General features: G+C 33.7%; 2 protein-coding genes across 4 annotated transcripts in view; one reads left to right on the forward strand and one right to left on the reverse strand.

Moving 5' to 3' along the window:
* The window catches only part of LOC120346695 (multicopper oxidase mco-like), a 38,705-nt gene that overhangs the window by 1,840 nt on the left and 12,504 nt on the right, over positions 1 to 24,361 (forward strand). For 2 of the 3 annotated variants that reach the window (XM_078115697.1, XM_039416498.2), the window contains exons 5-14: positions 761 to 954; positions 1,121 to 1,240; positions 2,099 to 2,300; positions 2,755 to 3,011; positions 3,130 to 3,226; positions 3,615 to 3,756; positions 4,052 to 4,215; positions 4,294 to 4,396; positions 4,781 to 4,838; positions 5,025 to 5,821. In XM_078115697.1, the coding sequence (XP_077971823.1) occupies positions 761 to 954; positions 1,121 to 1,240; positions 2,099 to 2,300; positions 2,755 to 3,011; positions 3,130 to 3,226; positions 3,615 to 3,756; positions 4,052 to 4,215; positions 4,294 to 4,396; positions 4,781 to 4,838; positions 5,025 to 5,148 (1,461 nt within the window). In that variant the 3' untranslated portion in view covers positions 5,149 to 5,821. Of the gene's footprint in view, positions 1 to 760; positions 955 to 1,120; positions 1,241 to 2,098; positions 2,301 to 2,754; positions 3,012 to 3,129; positions 3,227 to 3,614; positions 3,757 to 4,051; positions 4,216 to 4,293; positions 4,397 to 4,780; positions 4,839 to 5,024; positions 5,822 to 24,361 lie in introns of those variants that run through there. The other variant, XM_078115696.1, reaches the window with a different exon arrangement.
* Positions 18,597 to 20,789, reverse strand: LOC120345750 (uncharacterized). The gene is made up of 6 exons (XM_039415293.2): positions 20,753 to 20,789; positions 20,090 to 20,289; positions 19,811 to 19,912; positions 19,601 to 19,725; positions 19,157 to 19,196; positions 18,597 to 18,830 (listed from the first exon to the last, which is right to left on the reverse strand). The coding sequence occupies exons 1-6, from the start codon at positions 20,787 to 20,789 to the stop codon at positions 18,597 to 18,599; spliced, it is 738 nt and encodes a 245-aa protein (XP_039271227.2).

Consider the following 24,361-nt stretch of genomic DNA (forward strand, 5'->3'; position numbering starts at 1 on the left):
CTATTTAGTATTTTTTGACCTCCTGAAGTATGCGCACCAAGATGGCGCACAACCTGAACTCAGGTCGTGTACCAGGTTAGGGTTCAGGTTGTGCATATTGGTGTGACATATTGGTGCGCATACTTCAGGAATACCGTATTTTTTCCCCAATTTGCTTCAAATTCCAAGTGTTTAATAAGGATAAGACAATAAAATTGAGTGTTAAGAAAATAGAATTTTTTTTTGCGGTTGAATTCCATGAGTGCGACAGAGTAATGTAGAAAGGCACGTTTTCAACCGGAAGGAATTGAACAATTTTGTCCTTCGTGGGAAGGATTTGTATTTTGGTTATATTGCTAATATTTTTTGGTTCTTTATTTTAACCATAAAATTTATTTATGTACACACTATAAACTACTAAAACAGCTAAGCTAGTGCAAAAGCTAGAGTAGAAATTCTGCATAATTCTGCAATCACTAGGTAATTTTCTTTAAAAAGTGAATAATCAACGGAGCAGAGTTTTAACGTTAACTATTGGAAGGATAATGGTTCGAAACAGCCAAAGGGAGAAATATATCGAAAAAGGTTATACAGTATAATATATATATACTAGCCCGTTAGCAGTGGCTGCTTTTTCTGAGCCTTTTGCGGGGTGCAAGGCGTATAAAAAGAATGATATATATAAAACTTTTCAAAAGTATTTCTTGGAAAAAAATAATAGGTACATAAAAAGGTTTCACTTTACCTGGACATATATAAACATATGTACATATCATTGCAGGTTATGAGTGGTCTATCTGGATTGTTGATTGTTGATGATGAATCGACCGATATGGATGTGAAACTAGATGCCGTTTCATGCCCAAATCATTGTGAGCATGACGTCGATATACTGCTTCAATCAACGTTGCAATACACCAACGATTCTGTGGACTTTATACATGAAGCTCAGGAACAGATGGGGGATCCTTTCAGGTAACATACATACTCTAAACTAATTTCTCCCCTAATCTAGTCTTTTCATTATATTTTATCTTTTTCAGTAACTTTTCTTGCGGTGTTCTGTGTCATTTATGTATCTTGCTACATTTTTTTCTTTTATCATGTCTATTTCATCTCTCTTTTTTTAATAAATTGCTAGGTTGAACAAATCCACGGAAGATTGGCTTATGAACGTTGAAAATGGATTTAATTATTTTACAACAAATGGTCTATATAATCCTACATTAACAATTCAGAAAAATCAGATGAAAAGATTTCGGTAAATACTCTATTATATATATATATATAGTTTGAACCTCCGCTCAAAGAGATCTTTGTTCTTAGTCTTTATGTCTGTCTGTGTAACTATGTGTCTGTTTGTCCGTGTGTGTAGCTGTAACGTATAGAAAACTGTACCAATCTAGATAAAATTGCTCACGTGGGTTACCTGTCATCCTAGTAATATGCATTTCATCTAAAGTGATGTTTCGTTTCTATGACAGCAGCGAAAAAAGGTCCGATCGTTGGAAAATGTCTAATTTTCTCACAATTCGTCGCCATTTTATTGTAAACTAAATCGAAATTCCAAGATTGACCCCTGCTACTCTTCCTTGCGAAAGAAAATGATTTTCGTTAGCAAGCCGTCCCTATCTTCTCTAAATTGGGGAGCCTTGTAAAGTGTTAGTGAACATTATTTAAATATTAGCAGTACAACACTCACGTAAGGATACCGACGCGATCCGCGCGATTGGGGTTCCATACCAGGCGTTCCCAAACTAGATAACATGTACCCCCAGAGGTAGGCTATATTACGACTTTTCAAGAGGTGCATAAGAATATTATTTCCGTAACCCTTTAATTACCATCAAATATATCTTTTATTTCCTGATGTTAGTATTTGAAGATCTGAATATTTCTCCTCATATTAATGAGCTATTCGCTCGAAAGCGGTTCATTTGTCACAATAGCTAGGCCGCTGGGTCGGCGTATTCAGTCGATATATTGTTAGTTTGATTGTAGTGTTAGTCTGGCTTGGAGTACATTAGTATGATGTTTTCAGCGGAAATTCCAGGCGTCTATACTAGCTTGTTCAAATGTTGATATGAGTTATATTATACAAAATTTATTGAATATTCAGAATTGCTAATGCGGGAGGTTATGTTGGACTCGAGGTCGAAATAGCAAATATTGGAGGTACTGGACAATGTGTAATCAGAGAAATTGCATTTGATGGTGTTTATCTCGATGCTCCTAGGAATCAGATATATCAACAAACTTATCTTGCAGTTGGTGCGCGAGTTGACTGGATGATTTATTGCGATGAGCCTGGAATATATCAAGTAATTCCATTTTTATAAATCAGATAAAATATTATCAATAAAGTGATTATATATCTGTTCAATACTTAGATAAGTAGCCTAAATAATACAAGTACTTGGTTGTTATGTACTATCGCGTGTATCTAATTTATTAAAATATATTCTAAAAAGTTACCAACGGCTGTTGGATAATTTTTTGGTATTGAAAATTACGGTATATATATAAATTATTTACAATCATTAAAATGTGGAAAGTTGTTTTTATTTGAAGGTTTGAGAAATATATGGCAGCGTTAAAGTGTAGTATAGCAGAAACACCATGTGTTGTATATATCGAAACATCAAATCAAAGTGTGTTAATTTTTACAAGAGGAATTGGTAATAAATCTATGATAATATATTCTATATTCAGAATTTTGTAGTATATATATTGCTATCGTATTTCACCCAACCTTTCCATTTATTAACCTTTTAGCTCCGTTCAATGTCGTTGCCCGATAGTGAATGGTCAATTGGAACATTTCGTAGATACAATGGTACATTCATGACCATCAATGTTACTGAAAGCAACTTGGCAGTTCCCAGTTTTTCAACCTCTTTACCCACCAGACCAGATTTCATCAAAGACCTACGCAATATCAATAACGTGCCAGAAGAAAACAAATTCACTGTTGAACTCTCAGACAACTTTTTCATGAATCGTCAAAAATATGTCAAAAAAGAAGATTATGGGTAAGTTACATAAACCTGTACGCTGACTAAAAAGTGGCAAATTTAAACTACAGTTTGTTTGTATTTTACAATCCAGAATCTTTGTTTTGCATAATTTTCTTTTTTGTATTTTGACCAGACACCGAATGGAGGTAGGAAGCGTGCAAGAATGGACTTTTGTTAACTCTGTTCAAAGATCGCCACACCCATTGCACATCCATGTTAATCACTTCCAGGTAAGATACTATATGAAACATCAATTTTAATGGGAAACTTTAAAATTTGACTGAGGCTACAACAATATTAAATGGAAAATGAACGAGTCATATTACTATTATTTAAATATATAGTAAAAAAGTACGTGCGGTATGAAAGTGGTTTTCCGCGTGAAAGAAAATTCTCACAGCAGAAGAAAAAATGTTTAAAATTAAGCGGATAAAAAGGAGAACGTATTTCTAATTTCAAATGTTTTTACCTTAATAGTTTATTTTAAATATAAATTGTGTGGGAGCGAAGATAATGAGCTTGGCTATATAACGAGCTTTGATAAACACTGAATAACAATGATTTTTATATAATTCATATTAAATATGTGACTTCACCAATGAACCCAATTTATTTCAGGTTATTAGTTACAACGATTATATAGGTCCTCTGAGCGGTAGATCACAGCATTATTTTGCGGAATATCCAACGTTCGTACTACGATCTCAAAATGGTGACCTTTGCAACGATACGTATGGTATCCCTTCACTTCAATACGAAGGTGAGTTCCATAAATTATCTTTTTTTTATCTTACAGTCCATACGCTTGATCGAATAATGACAGACACATATTACTACAAGCTCGATAGGTGGCTTAAACTAAGCGATTTGAGTTATTCAATGATGTTTGGATACGACTTATTGAACTCTTTGAGAACGCTCTCCACATCTGGAACAATAGTAGAACATTTATAAGATTCCAGGCAAGACAAACTAGACAACACTGTGTTGTTTGAAATTGGCCTGTTATAAATTTTAGGCAGTCCTAATACAATCTTATATTTTCTTAACATAAGATCCAAACCTTATTTGGCCTGATCATCCGGACAAAAAGTTCGTGGATCACAGGAAACGCTGGGAGGCGCTAGAACAAGGAGTAGAAAACGGAAAATCAGTGGGCTACGTAAAAAGCGGAGATTGGAGGGATGTGATCAATGTACCACCTTATTCCAACATAACGGTAATTATATTGTATAGTTCTATGATTCGACAATTAGGTATAGGTGTATCCTAATGGAGAAAAACTTTTCTTTCATAGGTTCGTTTCAATGTACATGAGTATGATGGCCCAGTAGTGATCCATTGTCATGTATTGAAGCACGAAGATTTGGGAATGATGCTAACAGTTGATTCTGTCAAAGGTAATAGAATTCGGCACTTACTTTTATTTTTTGTTGCTTTGTATGTTGGTAAAGAAATTAATAATGACCCAGAGGCTTTTTTTGTTCGATTTGTTTAGAAAATTTAAAATTCGGAAATGAAATGAAAGCAAATCGACCCACACAAAATGTGGTAAATTTCTGTAACGGGTGACCATAAATTTTCTGCCAATATACAAGCGTATGAAACTTTCAAATACGACTGTAATGGGCTGCTTTTCTTGGGCTTGTAATAGGAAAAATGATATGAAATATCACATGAAAAAATATTTCTAGCATCGTTTATATAGTATACTTATTTTTTTCGCCTAGCACTAACTTTCTTATGTAAACTAAAATGACAACATCCAGTTCTTATTTTCATAGATATAAAGACATCGAACTACATTCCTAAAAAAGATTTAAGTTGCAAGGAAGTTGAAAAGTAAGCACTTGTGTTCATATTCATTCTACGCATTTATATAATCTTGTTGTTAAATGTTACCTGCTTAGTCCAAAGTTATTGTAAGTAGTTGCAATTTCCTATTTCACGATTAAAGAAAAGCTGCTTTGAATCTATTCTGTGATTTCAAATTCGCATGTATGCTAAATAATTATTATTTTTTTTCAGAAAACCAGAACCACAAGCATTAGATGGGCAAGAAATCACGATTATTGTTTTATCCGTTGTCTGTTTTGTATCAATTGTAACTGGATTAATTTTTATTTTTCTATATTGTAAGGAAAAAAAATAATTTTTGAAAAGGTTCTGAATGAAATAAAAGTAGTACTTTCTACTTTTACTTGCCAATGGCGCTTATTTTTAATAAATATATAAAAATTCATTACGTTTTATGCGATTAAACTGAAACTTAGAGTAATTCTTTTGTAGCATATTACGTTATGATAAAAAATTGAATAAGATTATATTTTTATTTATGCAAGTCTTATACGTAATAAAACAAAACAGGTCAATGCTCAGATTCATGGCTCCAAGGTCAGTTTATCACATGGAGGAACACTCTTTCAAAATAAACAAAATTTGAATTCTATGGTCAGCTTATCCATTAATATGTACCTATTTCTATTTGGATATGATTCTCACGTAGGCAAACAAATCAGTAGATTGGCAAATGGCAAAAACCCATCCGTGTATGATTTTCATTGAATAGGCAGACGGTCGGGAGGAGGCAGAGTTTACTTTTCATATCGAAGCATCGGGATCCGGATCAGTCTTCACATGCTCGACGCTAATCAGTTTCATTTTGTTTATTTCGATTTGAAATCAGGATATAATACTTATTTACTGACAATTTCCAATAACATCTTGAAGAACAAAAGTGTTGCCGATCTTTAGACGCAGACATTTGAGTATGCGCACCCGCATAAGCCAGATTCGTTTAGCTATCGTGGTGCACTTTCACTAAGAAAATAACAGTGTCATAAACAGCCCATATTTTATATTAGGTGCAGTAATATGAGGAATGCGATCACCAGATCATAAATTAGTATTATGTTTTGTTTGGTTTCAGAAGGCGTAATGCTTTTGGGCAGAATGGTAAAGTTCAGTTTGTTCAGGTATTTCTATTCATTTAATATATAATATGAATAAGAGTTAACTTATATAAATTTTAACTGAAGGCTGTCTATTTTTGCTTGGGAATGAATTAGATTTCCTAATAAATGTCAAAACTGCTATTGAATTGGTGTATTTATACATAGCTATCTGAATTAATTAAATATGGTGTATGAGTTGGCAGGTGCTTATTTTAAAATATCTGCAGTCGAAAATATCGAAATGATGCCTACCATCAACCAGCACTTTCACTGGTACTCACTGGTCAGGTCACGATTTTAGGTATAAATACTACGGGTTTCACTTTGCTAGTCCCGAACTAAAATAAGAAAAATTGGAATACAATTATGACCTAACCCTAACCTGGTACACATACTACGTTCCGGTGTCCGCTATCTTGATACGCATCAGGAGTACCCTTTCACTTGTAGTGACGTCCCACGCGTCGTCATACCTACAATGGCTGCTTCTGGGTGGGTTAGGATTGTGATGACAGAATGAGGGAAATAAACAATATATGTCCAATTACTTGTTTTATTCCTTATTCTGCATGCACACAGAGACGAAATACATCTTAGTTACTTAGTTATTACTTCAATAATTTGTTAACGTTGCTTGCGTTGACTTGAAAAAAATATTTAAAAAAAATGGGAATTTTCAAGTTTCTACCAGCATCCATCTTCCTTGGTGAAATGCATGTATTTTTTTTTCGTCCTTTCTTGGATGAAAGTCAAAGCAAGATACCTCGGCGAAGTATTTCAAAGCAACCATGATATTCGTGTCGTAACCGAAAGCTACAAAATTATCAGTGCTATCATATTAGAGTATATACAGATGAAATTGCCTAACTTGTGATGAAAATTCCCGAGTTCCTCAAACTAATCATGTGTAAAATCCTCGGCCCAATTGAAAAAGTGCAAGACAAATTTATACCCTTCTCTAAAGTATTTCAAGTTTACTGCATGCTGTACTTTAGCCGAGTGCAGAGGTGTGCAAGAAGTTACCCGCCAAGCCATTTAGTATGACATATGTCAACACTCCTTATCAAGCATTAAATCCTAAACCGGTAGTGTATGTTTAAAAAGGCGCTCAAGTGGGTATAATAGAATAATATTTTTTGCTCTTGTCGTTGCAACAAATCTTTTGCGGTTCGCCGATGTCTTTAGTACTGTAAGTCTAAGGCTAAGCGATTGTCTTTTTATTGTTAGAATTTATCAATTCGTTATGTAGAAGAAAAATTAATATATTATGTTGGCCCAGCTGGATGTCTGGAGTTGGTTATATGAGCCACCAAAAAATGTTGCACACCGCTTCTTTATCGGATTCACTCCGAGGCAGGTATGGGAGTTCACAAAGGTGTTTCGATTTTCAAAATACAATGACGCCACTCCATAAATGGAAAAATGAAAAACTTTTATTAGGTTGAAAAATAACTACCGAAAATGACGTATATTTTCTTAACAAAATCATTTCCACATGGTTAACCTTTACACACTTTACTTACTTTATTTTAAAGGCAAAACTACCACAAATATCTGCCGCCAAAATGAAACAACGTCGAGCAAAAGTTTGTACATGAAGATGTACATAGCCACAAGTTATACGTAAAATAAAGGTTAGTCGCACAACCCTCAAAATATCTCCTATGATGAATAATGCTTTCACTTTTTTGCAAAACATCTAAAAACACTCACGCAATTTGGAGTCAATCAAAAATGGAATTTTGAACCTCGCCCCGACCTCATTTGTGTTTCACAACTTACCAGTCCAATGTCGACGACGAAAATAGCACAAAAACTTCCTCATCCTCAAAAGTTCTGATTGAAATGGCAAGCACATCACTAAAGAACACCATAAGCGGAAGATTTGATTTCTGTGAACCTCTGAGTCCCAATTATGAGAAGTCACAATCGGCAGTTTGTGGCTAAATATAGACTTTTGGTATGCTATCCTAGATCTAAGTATACCCAAGCAAAGATAGAGCACATTGCTTCACTCACATATAGATTACGTCAATGCCTAGTGATTCTTTTTCTAAGGTGCAAATAACAAAATCAATGTATTATCTCAACATCTTATAACAATTCAGCATTTTACACCTTCGGGAATAGTAATCATTCTTGTTATGGGTGCCATCTCCAGCTTAGAATACTCAACGGAATTTATTCAACTTGTGTGTGAGATATATATAATTTGTTAAAAATATGCATAAATACAAGAACACAATAGTAGTAGTTTTTCCTCTGTTACTAATTGCATTTTGGCTGTCTTCAAGGTTCCAAGCAAGAGTAGATAATTGAAATGTTGCTGCACAGCTATTAGTTTAGTATTTCCTAGATATTTTACTGGATTGGTTACGGTTCTCTCATTTTTAACGTTTGTAAGAGCTTGTTTGACATCACAAACTCCTTGCTCAAACAATTCCAGTAGAAACACGGCAGGTAAATGCTAGTCCAGTCTGTAATTGTGAACTTGGCATACCATACAGTAATCTGATTAAACCCCTGTCGTGTCCCTTATTATATTGGAGGCAAATAGACACGTTGTTCGTATGAATGGAATAGTCTTTAATCTTAGCAGCAAAACAGTACCATCACATGAACAACAGCCTACTCGAATCCCATTATTACGCGTCTGCGTCGAATAGACCCAGACGCTATTATTACGTCACAATACTAACATACACAACACCCCTTACTGTCCCAGTATGTACCTCGCAGAAGCAAGTTTTTTAAGATATTCTTCAGTAGTTGGCTTGGTATTTCAATCAATGTACAGCAACTATGGTGATCAGGGGGAAGAGCTCAAGCATGAAGGTTTTCTCCAGCTGTAAGTGTTCAAATTGTGAACATCTGAAACAGAAAGTGATATACTTACATACTTACTCTGTGTAATTGTTTGTGGGCACAGTTTTTATCTATCATACCGGTAGTGTTATTACTTGTAAACAATAATGACATATCATGGAATCTTACCTTATAACTTAAAAAAAAAGTAAACTCTTCGTGTAGCATACTTTTTATGAGCTATGGGTAACTGTATCAATATTATCCAAGATTGCATCCCGTTCAGGCATTCACATATGGAAGCCTACGGTAGGCTCAATGAGCATATATACAATGAGTGGAAACTTGCAAAGATTTGCTCATTTTGGTATTGTTCCCTGCATTTTTACCTCGTCCAGCTAAATGGTTCGTTGCATATTAAGAAAACGCATTGCTCGCTGCCAAAATCCCTTGCTTCAGCCGAGTCGGGTGCGAAATTGGCCGTATTGAGGTCTGTAATTCTTCAATACATATTTGGTTTTGGGTTTCAAAGTATGGTACGCTGAAAGCATACAACTATGAGCATATGCTTATTGGGAATGCATATCTATTAGGCAGAAAACGTATCTACAGAACAGAATATGAACCAGTCGCCGAGAGGGGTGCGGTTATTTATGTATTTATTCATTGATATAACATGGGATTTACATATTTATCCATGGGAGAGGAAAGCCGAGAAGAATGCCTAAATATATGGCGAACCACGGCCTCTCACAATCATAGCTCTGTCCTCCATATGAATCACATGGCTCTGCGAGCTATTCGTTTACCTATTAAAAATACTGATTTTAACTATAAATTACTCTGGGATATCTTGCCTTTGAAAACAAAAGCCAGAAATTGGAAGAAAATCAGGGAATGAAACGTGTGTATTATGTAATGGAGAACCTGAGTTTGTTTCATATATTTTCATGTATTGTAAATTACAAAAAATATTTATGAAGAATTTGTTTTAGATATATTAAAATTGATTAGAATACATTTTGTTATCAATATGATTCTTGCATATCATTTAATTTTAACGATCCTTTATATAGTCATATAGATACTGTTGATTTGGATGCAATTATACTTTTGTTATCAATAGTGAGAAATATTTCAGGACTGCTATTAACTATGTGAGCTATTTTTTCTGCAATGCAAAATACATCTTGCGTCTGCTATTTACTATGTGAATTAATTTTTCTGCAATGTAAAGTATTTCCATAACTGCTTTTACTATGTGGGCTGTTTTTTCGGTACTCTTGTAGTATGTGTACCAGGTTAGGTTACGATTCTCCTTATTTTTGTTCTATTAAAAGTTCGGGAATTGTCTGTGTTACACAAGTGAATATCCCCTACCGATAGAATTTAGTCCATTTACACAACTTGATATAAAATAGGCGAACAAAATTAGTTACCTTCATATTGGTACACATACTTCTGGAGCACCATTTTCACCTCAAAATAGTTAGCTAACAATAATAAGCTACAAATAACAGTAGTAACAGTAAGGCATAAGTACGTTTTATTGGAAAAACAGTTGAAAATACATGGATGGAACGAAATAAATGACAAGTTTTGATATGCAAATATTTACAAGTTTTGATATGTATAAAATTAGCCAAGTCCAGAAGTCAGTATTTTAAACTAATAGAGAGAGAGAGTTTATTTCGTTCGTCAAACCATGAACATATATAAATTATAATAAAAAAAAGAGATGCTCAGGTCAGGTGTTTGACTGGGAGACAACGTTACAACATTTGGGGTCATTTAACAGGTTCGGTGTTAAATTCTTCAATAGCTCTCATATACCGTATTCACTATATACATTATTCACAAGAATTTTTGATTTGGAAAGTACTAAATAATCATGTTTTGTCCTAGGATCATCATTTATTCAGCTGATAAGTTGACATGTATTGCATATCAACTGCATAAAAATGGGTTAGCAAGGATACCTATTATTTGGAAAATTTATCTACTAAAAATTAATGTGATAGGACATGGGTTTTTTATGAGCAAAGATGAGGAAAATTCTATTATTATAGCACTTTAATTATAAACATTTGATAATAGTAATGAAATCATGAGTATATTTCTTTATACACTATAATTTGAACACATCAAATTATAATACTTGATTATGACTGGCAAGTGATTTGGAGGATAGTGACACACATTAATACATGATCAGGATTTGACCCTTCTCCAGCAGATATATATATATATATGAAATAAAGTGCTCATGTACATATCTATATTCGGCTACAGAGCATGTATCATAGAATGAATTTTAAGGCGAAATATTGATAATATACCGAAATAGCAATGATAAACAATAGGTTATTTTTAAATAAGTATTACCGGTACTAAAAAATAAATAAAGTGCTCATATACATATAGATATTTGGATACAGAGCAAGTATCATAGAATAAAATTCAAGGCAAAAAATTGATTAAATACCAGAATAGCAAGTATAATAAACATTAAGATACTTTTAAACGAAGTATTACTAAAAAATAAATAATGTGGTCATGTACATAGATATTTGGATACAGAGAAAGTGTCATAGAATTTAGGGCGAAATATGGATGCAAGTATGATAAACAATTTGATATTTTTATAAAAAGTGTTACTAACGAATAAAATAATAGATTATGGAGTTCCAGCAAGTGTGCTCATAACAAATAAAAAGATAGCAATTCATTTACCACAGTGAATTAAATTCATTACACATTACTACTTGCTATAACACGGCGGGCACATGATACTCATCGTGTTTTAAACTTTTTTAAAGGTTTTGCTCGCTCTCCAGAACTCTCCATTTTTTATTTGTTTGTATTGTCAGATTGTGGACTTTTCAAAATAAACTATCTATATCAATGAATACAATATCCCAGGTCACCACTTGGCTGGTTCATATTCTGTTCTGTAGTTAAGTTTTCTGCCTAATAAATGGTATGTATTCCCAATAAGCATTACAGTATGCTCATTCGTTCACTCAATGAGTGATTTTAATTACGGTTAATATAAATAAGTTCATATTCCATGTTGCATCCATGATTCAGTATTTATTTTGTTCAATTCCAGTAGTAATCCATTCCATAATTAGGTTATTTTAATAAATGCATTGATATAAAACAATAAAAATGAAATTAGTAAATATAAAATACATATCATAAACATATAATTTTCTTTTTGAAATAACGCTTTACATAAATTTTTCAATTCCCTCTCAAATGGGTTGTTTATTCTATAATTCTCTATATTTTTCTACATATTATGGCCATTTTTATCTGCTTTTTGAGAAAGGCAAAATGGGGTGTTTTATTTTCGAATATAATAGAATTTCTCATGGTCAAAATTTTATATCTCACTATTGATTACAAAAGTATAATTGCATCCAAATCAACAGTATCTATATGACTATATAAAGGATCGTTGAAATTAAATAATATGCAAGAATCATATTGATAACAAAATGTATTCTAATCAATTTTAATATATCTAAAACAAAATCCTCATAAATATTTTTTGTAAATTTACAATACATGAAAATATGTGAAACAAACTCAGGTTCTTCATTACATAATACACACATTTCATTCTCTGCTATTCTTCCAATTTCTGGCTTTTGTTTTCAATGGCAAGATATCCCAGAGAAATAGTAAAAATCAGTATTTTTAATAAGTAAACGAATAGCTCGCAGAGCCATGTGATTCATATGGAGGACAGAGCTATGATTGAGAGAGGCCGTGGTTTGCCATATATTTAGGCATTCTTCTCGGCTTTCCTCTACCCTTGGATAAATATGTAAATCCCATGCGCGGCGGTGTGGCTCAACGGGCTAAGCGTTAGGAATACGCTCGCCACCGCACCTCTAATTACTCTGCATGGGTCCGCAGGTTCGAATCCCATGCAGGGATGGTTATGTGCAAGAGGATTGCTGGACTCCTCGCCGCCGTTGGGTGATTCACGTAACCGCTGGTCGGTTACGGCTTCCTCCACTAACAAGTCCATGCTTCCGAAAACAAACAATATAACTAATCCCATGCCCGACTTGGAATGGTAACCGGACGAGAGGCCGTGGTTCGCCATATGGATAAGTCGTCTTATCGGCTTTCCTTTCCCCCGGGATAAATATGTAAATCCTTATCCTTATCCTCATTATCCTAATAAATACATAAATAACCGCACCCCACTGGGCGACTGGTTCATATTCTGTACTGTAGGATAAATAATCCAATATTCATTTTTCATATGTCCATTCCATCAGTGTTTGAGGTGTTGATCGCATCGGCATACAATTCATCAATTTTTAGTATATTGAGTTAGATTATGTACAATAAACGTAAAAAATTAAATATATTAGACATGTTCATTGTAATACATACTAAATTTATACACACTAGATTTATAGTTCAAATACAATTCCTTAGTATTTCAAATTCTCTGACAAAATTTGGTGATTTTCTATTTTTTTCAATGTTGAGTCTGTAAGTGATTGCAGTTTTTATTTGTTTGATAACTAGGTGCTGATTAGGGGTATTACTTTCGAATATAACAGAATTTCTTTGTATCCATATTTTATATCTAGTGATTGAAATTAAATAAACATCTTGTAATGTTGGAATGTAACAAATAGCTTAAATCCAGTAAAACACAAGTTTCATAATTTTTCAAAAGTCTGGCATTATTTAAATTCCTAACAGTATTTTCCATAAAATCAAAAACATAATCAAAATATTCACAATTCATAAAAAGATGGCTAACAAATTCTGGTTCTTTTCCACATAACACACACATATCATTTCCTGCTATATTTCTTATTCCAGGTTTTGTTTTTACTGGTAAAATATCCCACATTAACTTGAAATTAAAGGTTTTCATATAGTTTGCCAAAATATTATTATGAATATTCTCACATGCAATATTTAAATTACAATTGCGTAGAAAAATTAATCTGTCCCCAGTCATAGAAATAACAATTTTTTTATAAATAGTTTTATGCATATCTTCTTTTATATCTGTACTACTTATGTTATGCTTTCTTAAAAATTCTAATATTAATCTATACTCACTTTGAGGACAAAATCTATGTAAACATGTATTTTTAGTTCTAATCCCCCAAAATGTACTAAGTTGTTGTCCAATATTGTATTCAACAAAGGACATACAAATATGATTGTAATCCTCATTTTAATCACATTCTCTAGCTTTATAATAATCCAAGACACTAATTATGTACATGCACATTGTAAAAATGGGTATGTTAATAATATCATAACCCCCCAAATTTTTTGGTTTGCACAAATTCCCTATTTTCAGTATGCTTCTTCCATTGAATACAAATTTTTCCACGTTTACTATCTAATTGATATGCATTCCCAATAAGCATATGCTCATAGTTGTATGCTTTCAGCGTACCATACTTCGTAACCCAAAACCAAATATGTATTGAATAATTAAAGACCTCAATACGGTCAATTTCGCACCCGACTCGGCTGAAGCAAGGGATTTTGGCAGCGAGCAATGCGTTTTCTTAATATGCAACGAACCATTTAGCCGGACGACGTAAAAAATACAGGGAACAATACCAAAATGAGCAAATCTTTGCAAGTTTCCACTCATTGTATATATGCTCATTGGGTAGGCTACATCGTACATGTGCCCGGTATTTTTACTAAAATAACATAACGCATCTGAAAACAGTATTTCTATGAATCCAGCAACGAAACACCATTACATTGCTTTTTATTCACAAGAAACATTGCAAGTCAGGCCCAGTATGTTCCCCAGCTTTTCTTTTTAGGGGGTGGTAAATAATTTGCTTTTAGAGATAAAACTAGGCTATTTGTATTCTTAAAAAAAAAGGTATGTATTTAAGAAACGATGTACATGAGGGCCCCCTAAGTTGATTGACGGCGAGCCAATCCACAGCAGAATGAAATTGTAGGGCCAGAAAAGGGGAGCGAGGAAAAGTGCGGGACGACACGGCTGGGGAAAATTCTGAGAAAATAGTTACCAAAATAGGCTCCAAGCTTGATTTTAGATACACCTAGCATCGCAGTTTGTTATGTAATGAAATCAATAATTATAATATCTAGCTGATAGAATTCCCGGGGAATAGATAACAAGCACGGCTTTCAACCGTAAATATATACTACTACGTTTCAACAAGTAATTTGCAACTGATAGTGACTAATGAAGTTACTTGCTCATCTGGCATTGTATGAATGCCTACTTATGGCTAGTTTTGTTACACATTTCTAATTTTTTTGAACATGTTTGTTTGACTTTTGTAAGAATTAAATTTTGAAATACGCTCGTCAACTGATCATAATGTCGCATAATGTTGTATTCCTTCAGAACTGAAATATTTTGTTGGTAAGAAGACAAATCGCTGAAGTTTGATTCTTTTCAATAAAGAACTAAAAACGCTGTCGCATCTCAAAATTAGGGGGGGTGTTTGAAATTTTAGGGGGGGTGTTCACCCCCTATAGGGGGGGTGTAGGGAAATCACTGGTCAGGCCTGAGCGCAATAACGGTCAGAGCAAGAAATTGCAGGCGTCACCTCTTTTTACATCGGCAAATGCAGAAGTCGCAACAGGTCTAAACCTGAGGTTAATAATGTCCCTAATGCCTCACATCACCGAACTAAACTGAAGCTCATCGGCAGACATAATGGATTGAGAATTAAATTACTCCATTTACAACTAATTTTTGGAAACACAATTGAAAACTGACAAATAAACACGGAAAACCGTTCAAACTAGGCAATGTTTACAATCATGCTTTAATATCTGTCTGAGCAGAGGCAATGCATAATTTAACCACATGTAACATTTGTGGTCTTAGCGAACTGATCGACTGCTAAATTAGACATTGTTACGTCATCGCCGACTCTTAGCTGATTGGTTATTGTTACGGAAACAAGAGAGTTATGTTCAAATATGTGGACACATAGGGCAGAACTAAATATTTTGTAATTAATTTCCCCGAAGATGATATGCGGTTGCCAGCATCCGTAACAGGAAGCGGACAACTCGACCATAACGCACCAGAGACAGCTTCGACTACACTTCGGTACCGGTAATGGTAAAGGGACTGTCATAGCTAGATCCTGTGACGACGAGTCATTCTTCGTGATTCGGTTCAACGTGAATTAAAATACCAACTAATCCGTGTCCCTTTGGTATTACAAGATCAGGTACCGCAGTAAATATGTCCTAAAAACTTCTCACTGCGGCTAAGCACGAGATGTACCAAAGTTCGCTGAGCACGAGATCCGCTGATATACGTTCGCGGAACCGCCAATAGGTGCGCCGATTTTGATGACGTCGCAGCACACAAAATAAGAAATCACATAGAACTCACTCAAATATTTGAAAAAAACAAAAGTAATGGCCTTCTAGCAAAAAAAAAAATCTTAAAAATAAAAGTAATGACCTTCTAGCAAAAAAAATCTTTATTTACTGAAAATTTAAAATAAAAGCCTGAAAATAATACCTGAATTTCAAAAAAGATTCTAATATGAACCGAACCCTCTCTTTAAAATAAGGCCTAGTCCATAGCGTGAATTTTTTTTTAGGCAACAGCAACAATCTCTCCTACACGTTTTAAATCTTTTTGTGTTTGATAAATGAAAATAAAAGACATCCCCCCCAAAATAAGTCCAATAAAATTGAAATACGGCCCTGTCTTATTTTCGAGGAAACGCGGTATCTATAGGGCCACTTCGTGTACAATAAGCATTTGAACTCGGTAATCTTGAAACAAGATAAGAATGTATTTTTAGACATTACACCAGTGTACACAACTTATCTCATTTTCTAATAAAACTTTTTTTTAAAGTTAAATGTGTTTTTTTCAAGCTTCCTGATTATGGTGTCGGTACATGTGAATACAATTTATGTCTAAATATCCAGTGCTACATCACGCAGATCATGTTTCTAGGCTCAATTGGTTAACAAATTATTGAAGTAACAGGTAACTAAGATGTATTTCGTATCTGTGTGCATGAAAAATAAAGAATAAAACGAGTAATTGGACATATATTGTTTATTTCCCTGAAAGTCGTCTGAAAGTTCAACAGTGAATTTGTTTTCTTCTGGCACGTTATTGATATTGCGTAGGTCTTTGATGAAATCTGGTCTGGTGGGTAAAGAGGTTGGAAAACTGGGAACTGCCAAGTTGCTTTCAGTAACATTGATGGTCAGCAATGTACCATTGTATCTACGAAATGTTCCAATTGACCATTCACTATCGGGCAACGACATTGAACGGAGCTAAAAGGTTGATAAATGGAAAGGTTGGCTGAAATACGATAGCAATATATATATATACTACAATACTCTGAATATAGAATATATTATCATAGATTTAATACAAGTTCCTCTTGTAAAAATGAACACACTTTGATTTGATGTATAATTATATACAATACATAGTGTTTCTGCTATACTGCACTTCAACGCTGTCATATTTTTCTCAAACTTTAAATAAAAACAACTTTCCACATTTTAACGTTTGTAATTATTTTATATATATATATAATATATATATACCGTAATTTTCAATACCAAAAAATTATCCAAAAGCCGTTGGTAACTTTTTAGAATGTATTTAAATAAATTAGATACACGAAATAGCACCGTAGTAACAACCTAGTACTTGTATTAATTAGGCTTCTTAAGTATTGATCAGTTAGTCATTTTATTGCTGATCATGTGATTGCAAAGAATTAAACATCCACATTTTTCTAATTTTAAAAATAGAATTACTTGATATATTCCAGGCGCATCACAATAAATCAACCAATCAACTCGCGCACCAACTGCAAGATAAGTTTGTTGATATATCTGATTTCTAGGAGCATTGAGATGAACACCATCAATTGCAATTTCTCTGATTACACATTGTCCAGTACCTCCACTATTTGCTATTTCGACCTCGAGTCCAACATAACCTCCCGCATTAGCAATTCTGAATATTCAACAAAGTTTGTATAATATAACTCATATATATCAACATTTAAACAAGCTAGTATAGACGCCTGGAATTTCCGCTGTTACGTGAGGCCAGCATCAGTCTAGGCCAGGGTTTCCCCAATTCTCTGTTCATCCGTATATCCCTTGGATAATTTACATTCTCTCGTGTACCCCATAAATATTCTCATATTTTCAACCGCTATGATGCACAGCTTCTTTTCTATGAATGGGCAACCTATTACACCTCTCTAAACTTGCTAATACTTCAATTGTTTCACTTGCAACAAAAAACCGCGCGTGATAAATTAGGCGTTTGAAATATAGCGTCTGATTGGCTGCTATCCTTTACCAGTTTGCGCGCGCAACATTAACTAATGCCACGCTCCCAATGTCGGTGATTATTACCGACATTTGTCGGTGAATCAGTTTACCGACCTCATTTTTTAATTTTGTACCCCTAAAATGACGGTAAAATCTACCGAAAATTCCTTAGAGTGTACACAGACAGACATAAAGACTGAGAATAGCGATCTCTTTGAGCGGAGGTCCAAAATATATATATATATAAATTAGAGTCCTCACCGAAATCTTTTCATCTGATTTTTCTGAATTGTTAATGTAGGTTTATATAGACCATTTGTTGTGAAATAATTGAATCCATTTTCAACGTTCATAAGCCAATCTTCCGTGGATTTGTTCAATCTAGCAAGTTATTAAAAAAGAAAAGAGATAAAATAGACATGACGAAAGAAAAAATTAAGCAAGATACATAAATGACACAGAACATCACAAGAAAAGTTACTGAAATAGATAAAATACAATGAAAAGACTAGACTAGGGGAGAAATTAGTTTGGAGTATGTATGTTGCCCAAAAGGATCCCCCATCTGTTCTTGAGCTTCATGTATAAAGTCCACAGAATCGTTGGTGTATTGCAACGTTGATTGAAGCAGTATATCGACGTCATGCCCACAATGATTAGGGCATGAAACGGCATCTAGTTTCACATCCATATCGATCGATTCTTCATCAACAATCAACAAACCAGATGGATCACTCATTACCTGCAATAATATGTACATATCATGTTTATATATGTCCAGGTAAATTGAAACCATTTTTATGTACCGATTATTTTTTCCGAGAAATACTTTTAAAAAGTTTTATATCATTCTTTTTATACGCTTTGCAGCCCGGAAAAGGCTCAGAAAAAGCTAGCATAGTATAGGGTTAGTATATATATATATATACTGTATTAGAATGAGAATTTTTCTGATTCGCCAATGCCTAACCAAATTAGTGCACAATAAAGTGAGGCTTGGAGAGATGGGGAGGCTTGGAGAGATCTGGGGGTTGGCTATTTCGAACCATTATCCTTCCAATAATTCACGTTAAAACTCTGCAGCAGAATTTCTACTCTATCTTTTGCACTGTTTTAAGAGTTCATAGTGTGTATATAAGTAAGTATTATGGTTAAAATATAAAGAACCAACAAATATTAGCAATATTACCAAAAATACAAATCTTCCCCACAAACGACAAAATTGTTCCCTGGGGAAGAATTCCTTCCGGTTGAAAACGTGGCTTTATACATACATTACTCTGTCGCACTCATGAAATTCAACCGCAAAAAAAATTCTACTTTCTTAACACTCAGTTTTATTGTCTTGTCTTTATTAAACATTTGGAATTTGAAGCAAATTGGGAAAAAATACTAAATAACCTACTTTTAAGCAGTGTATTATCAAATCCATTGTATTGCTATTTTTTAACATGGTATATCATGCGAAATATTTGTTTACTACAGATAGGAAGGTCAATACAAACCTAAAACCAGGTGGATCCGTGCCAATGAGCATGATACCAATACGTGCCAGCTGGTTGGTTTATGTTTATATCATACGAATAATTGCGGAATTGTCCAGGATCTACTCTTGTGAAGACGTCGTCACCCGGAGACTAAATAAAAATGAAAAGAAAATTTTTTAAATATTTAAACAATAATTTCGAATGGATTCATTCACGCATTGTACAAACATTTTACCAGAGAAGATATGTGCAGTTCATGTGTATGCATATTTGTAGTGTTAGGATGTCTTAGATCATTATGCTCTTTTTCAGGTTGATCTGGTCCAAGGCGATTTTCCTGAAAATTACATATTTAATTTGTATAAAATGTCAGTCAATACCGTTTCAATAATTGAATATCTCTAATTCATTTTAAACGACACGTTATGTAATTTCAGGTAAAAATTGATTGATTACAATACAAACTCACTCTAAGCTATTTTATAAACCGGGAATAATAAGAACATTGTTTTACCATATGAACATAAACGGTATCTCCAGGTTTCATTTGTATTGTTGGTCCGCAAAGATCTCCATTATAAACCCGGCGTTTTATTTTCAGCCATTCAATTTCGATATCGGCAACATCAACTACCAAATTGACGTATACGTTGTTTCCATCCCGTCTAAAAACTGATGAATTAGTCGATCTACAATCTCTGAAACTTTCTCCTCCTGAAACAATAACACATATATATATAAAGCACTTCATTGTGAAAGCCTTAGAAACGTTGTGAAAAATCAGATACCAAGAATATATTTGACCCATTCATGAAGAACATTCATGCCCCATTATATCATAGCTTACCCTGTAATGGCCGACATTCAATGCACTTGTCACAGTTCGTATAGGTCAAAAATACTACAATTAGTAAACATATTCTCAAAAAGTCGAGTTTTCGATTTTCCATTTTATTTGGCTTGCAAATAATATTTAAACATTATTAAATTGAATTTCAATATGTGTGATTTTACAAACAGTCTTCTTTATTCACGTAATATCTCTCGAGTTCAAATTTAATGGTTTAGTTAGAGGAAGAAAGCCTGTTTGACTTTAATATTATTTTTATTGACAATAATATTTGTTGTTCTAGCAATACCTACGAGTATCAATTTAGGATCGAGTATTAAGAAATACTTGAGCATAAAAATCCCCAAACAGGTGATCTTTTCATTTTGAGGTATAAGGGGTTGAGGTACCTAACCGATTTCAACCAAGATGAGACCTCTTGTTTGATAAAATTACAATACAGGTCTTAAATAAAAGAAATACCTTTACTAATAAGTTACAGTTCATAAAGTGTAAATAATTTTTCACTAAATCAAACTGTGGTTGTATACCCGATGTGAACGCTATTGTACCGCAACCACAAACCGTGATTATTGCTCGACTGCAATGCAACCAAATTTCAAAATTGAAATAAAAATGAAATACCCCATTTATCAGCAAGAGTGCATTTACAGCGAGGCTCTACGTCACGAAAACTCTTTGTTCAAATACCGCGTAGGCGGGAATTTTTAAAATAATTCTTATGAAAGAGTTTAATGGTTCCATTACATTTGAACTCACGTACATTTGAACCCATGACAATTGCACCTGCATGCTATTGTACATATGGAAATTTTTTTTGTTTTACGGATAGTTGAACCCATACTAACCCTAACCCATGGGTTTCAGCACCCGCATATAGATTGAACCCGCGGATATTTACATGGGTTCAAATGTACGGTAACCGAGAAATGAGAAAAGAGAAATGAAAATCGTTTTGTATAGTTATAAGTAATATCGTAATATTTACATAATATTCATTTATTCAATTCATAATATTCAATTTCATACTTGAGTTTTACGGTGACTGTACATTTGAACCCATTGCGGCGAGACTCTACGTCACGAAAACTCTTTGTTAAAATACCGCGTAGGCGGGAATTGTTAAAATAATTCTTAGGAAAGAGTTTAATGGTTTCATTACATTTGAACCCACGTACATTTGAACCCATGACAATTGCACCTGCATGCTATTGCACATATGAAAATTTTTTTTGGTTTTACGGATATTTGAACTCATAAAACCCGCAGATATTTACACGGTTTCAAATGTACGTGGGTTCATATGTACGGTCACCGAGTTTAATTCCATGGAAGACAAATTTGTTTTAATTTGTGATGCAATGTCTAACGTTTTAGAGAAATGAAAATCGTTTTGTATAGTTATAAGTAATATTTACATAATATTCATTAAGTGAATGTAGATGTTTATGGACACTATATAAACCAGCTTGAGTTAAACAAGAAAACTTATTGATATATAACTGTTTGTTGTGGAATCCCAGCCTGCTGGCTGTCACTTATTTGAATTCTCTAACATCCGTTGTAAACGTTACATCAGTCACCCGCCTCCGTATGTTGAATGTAACCTTTTTGCCGTTTTAGTTATCTAGAATTATGACTGTTTCAGACTACTACAATCACGTTTGGTACTGTACCCTGTCTTTCATATGGCATGCTGAACTAAAAAAATATGGGTATTCTTATAAACCCGGTGAGGTGACCAGGAGATGTTAATACTTGATTACAAACAGTTCATGTTTTGCCAGCGAATTAAGAGCAAAAGGTTTCCAATGTACATGACACTCCGAATATACAACGCAATGAAAAGTACACAAAAGTATTTTTGCTTTTCCTATCTTTACAACGGGATGATTTTGAGTCTTAAACTAATAATATGTTAAATAATATTTAATTAGACGATATTTAGTTGTTGACACTAAGTGAGCCTTTATATCAGTTGCCTTTTTGGTTTCATTGTTCCAGCCATTCTTCTCATTTCTTTTCTGTGAAACAAAAGTAAAACTTTTTTAATTCACCGATTCGTTATCAGAATTTATACAAAAACTATACATATATTTCTTATGATACTTCTTATGATGTGTCATTTTTTATGTTAAGGCAAGATGAAAGAAGACAGTGAGAATATTTTCATAAAATGATTTTATATATTCGTCATACAATTTGTAGTGGGTACTAGTTAGTTCATATCCCAAGACACTGTGATACCGATGTTTGGGTACTCCATCGTTCACAGCTCAGAAGGCTTATGGAGTAATGATAACCTCTTAAGAAAAAGGTGTCAAACTTATATCCTCAAACTATATTCAAACACAATACAAATATTAAAAATGATTTAGACCGGAACTGCTTTATATACATGAAGTCTTGAAGTTATCAAGTATAAATTTGTAACATAATTCAATAAGGGAGTTGAATTGAATTTCAATATGTGTGATTTTACAAACAGTCTTCTTTATTCACGTAATATCACTCGAGTTTAAATTTAATGGTTTAGTTAGAGGAAGAAAGCCTGTTTGACTTTAATATTATTTTTATTGACAAAAATATTTGTTGTTCTAGCAATACCTACGAGTATCAATTTAGGATCGAGTATTAAGAAATACTTGAGCATAAAAATCCCCAAACAGGTGATCTTTTCATTTTGAGGTATAAGGGGTTGAGGTACCTAACCGATTTTAACCAAGATGAGAACTCTTGTTTGATAAAATTACAATACAGGTCTTAAATAAAAGAAATACCTTTACCAATAAGTTACAGTTCATAAACTGTAAATAATTTTTCTCTAAATCAAACTGTGGTGGTATACCCGATGTAAACGCTATTGTACCGCAACCACAAACCGTGATTATTGCTCGACTGCAATGCAACCAAATTTCAAAATTGGTATGAAAAATGAAATACCCCACTTATCAGCAAGAATGCATTTACAGCGAGAATCTACGTCACGAAAACTCTTTGTTCAAATACCGCGTAGGCGGGAATTGTTAAAATAATTCTTATGAAAGAGTTTAATGGTTCCATTACATTTGAACCCACGTACATTTGAACCCATGACAATTGCACCTGCATGCTATTGCACATATGGAAATTTTTTTTGTTTTACGGATAGTTGAACCCATACTAACCCTAACCCATGGGTTTCAGCACCCGCATATAGATTGAACCCGCGGATATTTACATGGGTTCAAATGTACGGTAACCGAGAAATGAGAAAAGAGAAATGAAAATCGTTTTGTATAGTTATAAGTAATATCGTAATATTTACATAATATTCATTTATTCAATTCATAATATTCAATTTCATACTTGAGTTTTACGGTGACTGTACATTTGAACCCATTGCGGCGAGACTCTACGTCACGAAAACTCTTTGTAAAAAACCGCATAGGCGGGAATTGTTAAAATAATTCTTAGGAAAGAGTTTAATGGTTTCATTACATTTGAACCCACGTACATTTGAACCCATGACAATTGCACCTGCATGCTATTGTACATATGAAAATTTTTTTTGGTTTTACGGATATTTGAACTCATAAAACCCGCAGATATTTACACGGGTTCAAATGTACGTGGGTTCATATGTACGGTCACCGAGTTTAATTCCATGGAAGACAAATTTGTTTTAATTTGTGATGCAATGTCAAACGTTTTAGAGAAATGAAAATCGTTTTGTATAGTTATAAGTAATATTTACATAATATTCATTAAGTGAATGTAGATGTTTATGGACACTATATAAACCAGCTTGAGTTAAACAAGAAAACTTATTGATATATATATAACTGTTTGTTGTGGAATCCCAGCCTGCTGGCTGTCACTTATTTGAACTCTCAAACATCCGTTGTAAACGTTACATCAGTCACCCGCCTCCGTCTGTTGAATGTAACCTTTTTG

Source organism: Styela clava, chromosome 8 (genome assembly GCF_964204865.1).
Source record: "Styela clava chromosome 8, kaStyClav1.hap1.2, whole genome shotgun sequence".
Lineage (NCBI taxonomy): Eukaryota > Metazoa > Chordata > Ascidiacea > Stolidobranchia > Styelidae > Styela > Styela clava.

Bases quoted from the DNA above. Each gene is read 5' to 3' on its own strand.
- LOC120345750 (XM_039415293.2), bottom strand. From the start codon at position 20,789: ATGAAAAGATCACCTGTTTGGGGATTTTTATGCTCAA. The intron at 20,290-20,752 runs GTATTTCTTAAT...TTATTGTTTCAG, and splicing joins TTGGGGATTTTTATGCTCAA to GAGGAGAAAGTTTCAGAGAT. The intron at 19,726-19,810 runs GTAAAATGTTTG...ATTTTTATTTAG, and splicing joins AACTGCACATATCTTCTCTG to TCTCCGGGTGACGACGTCTT.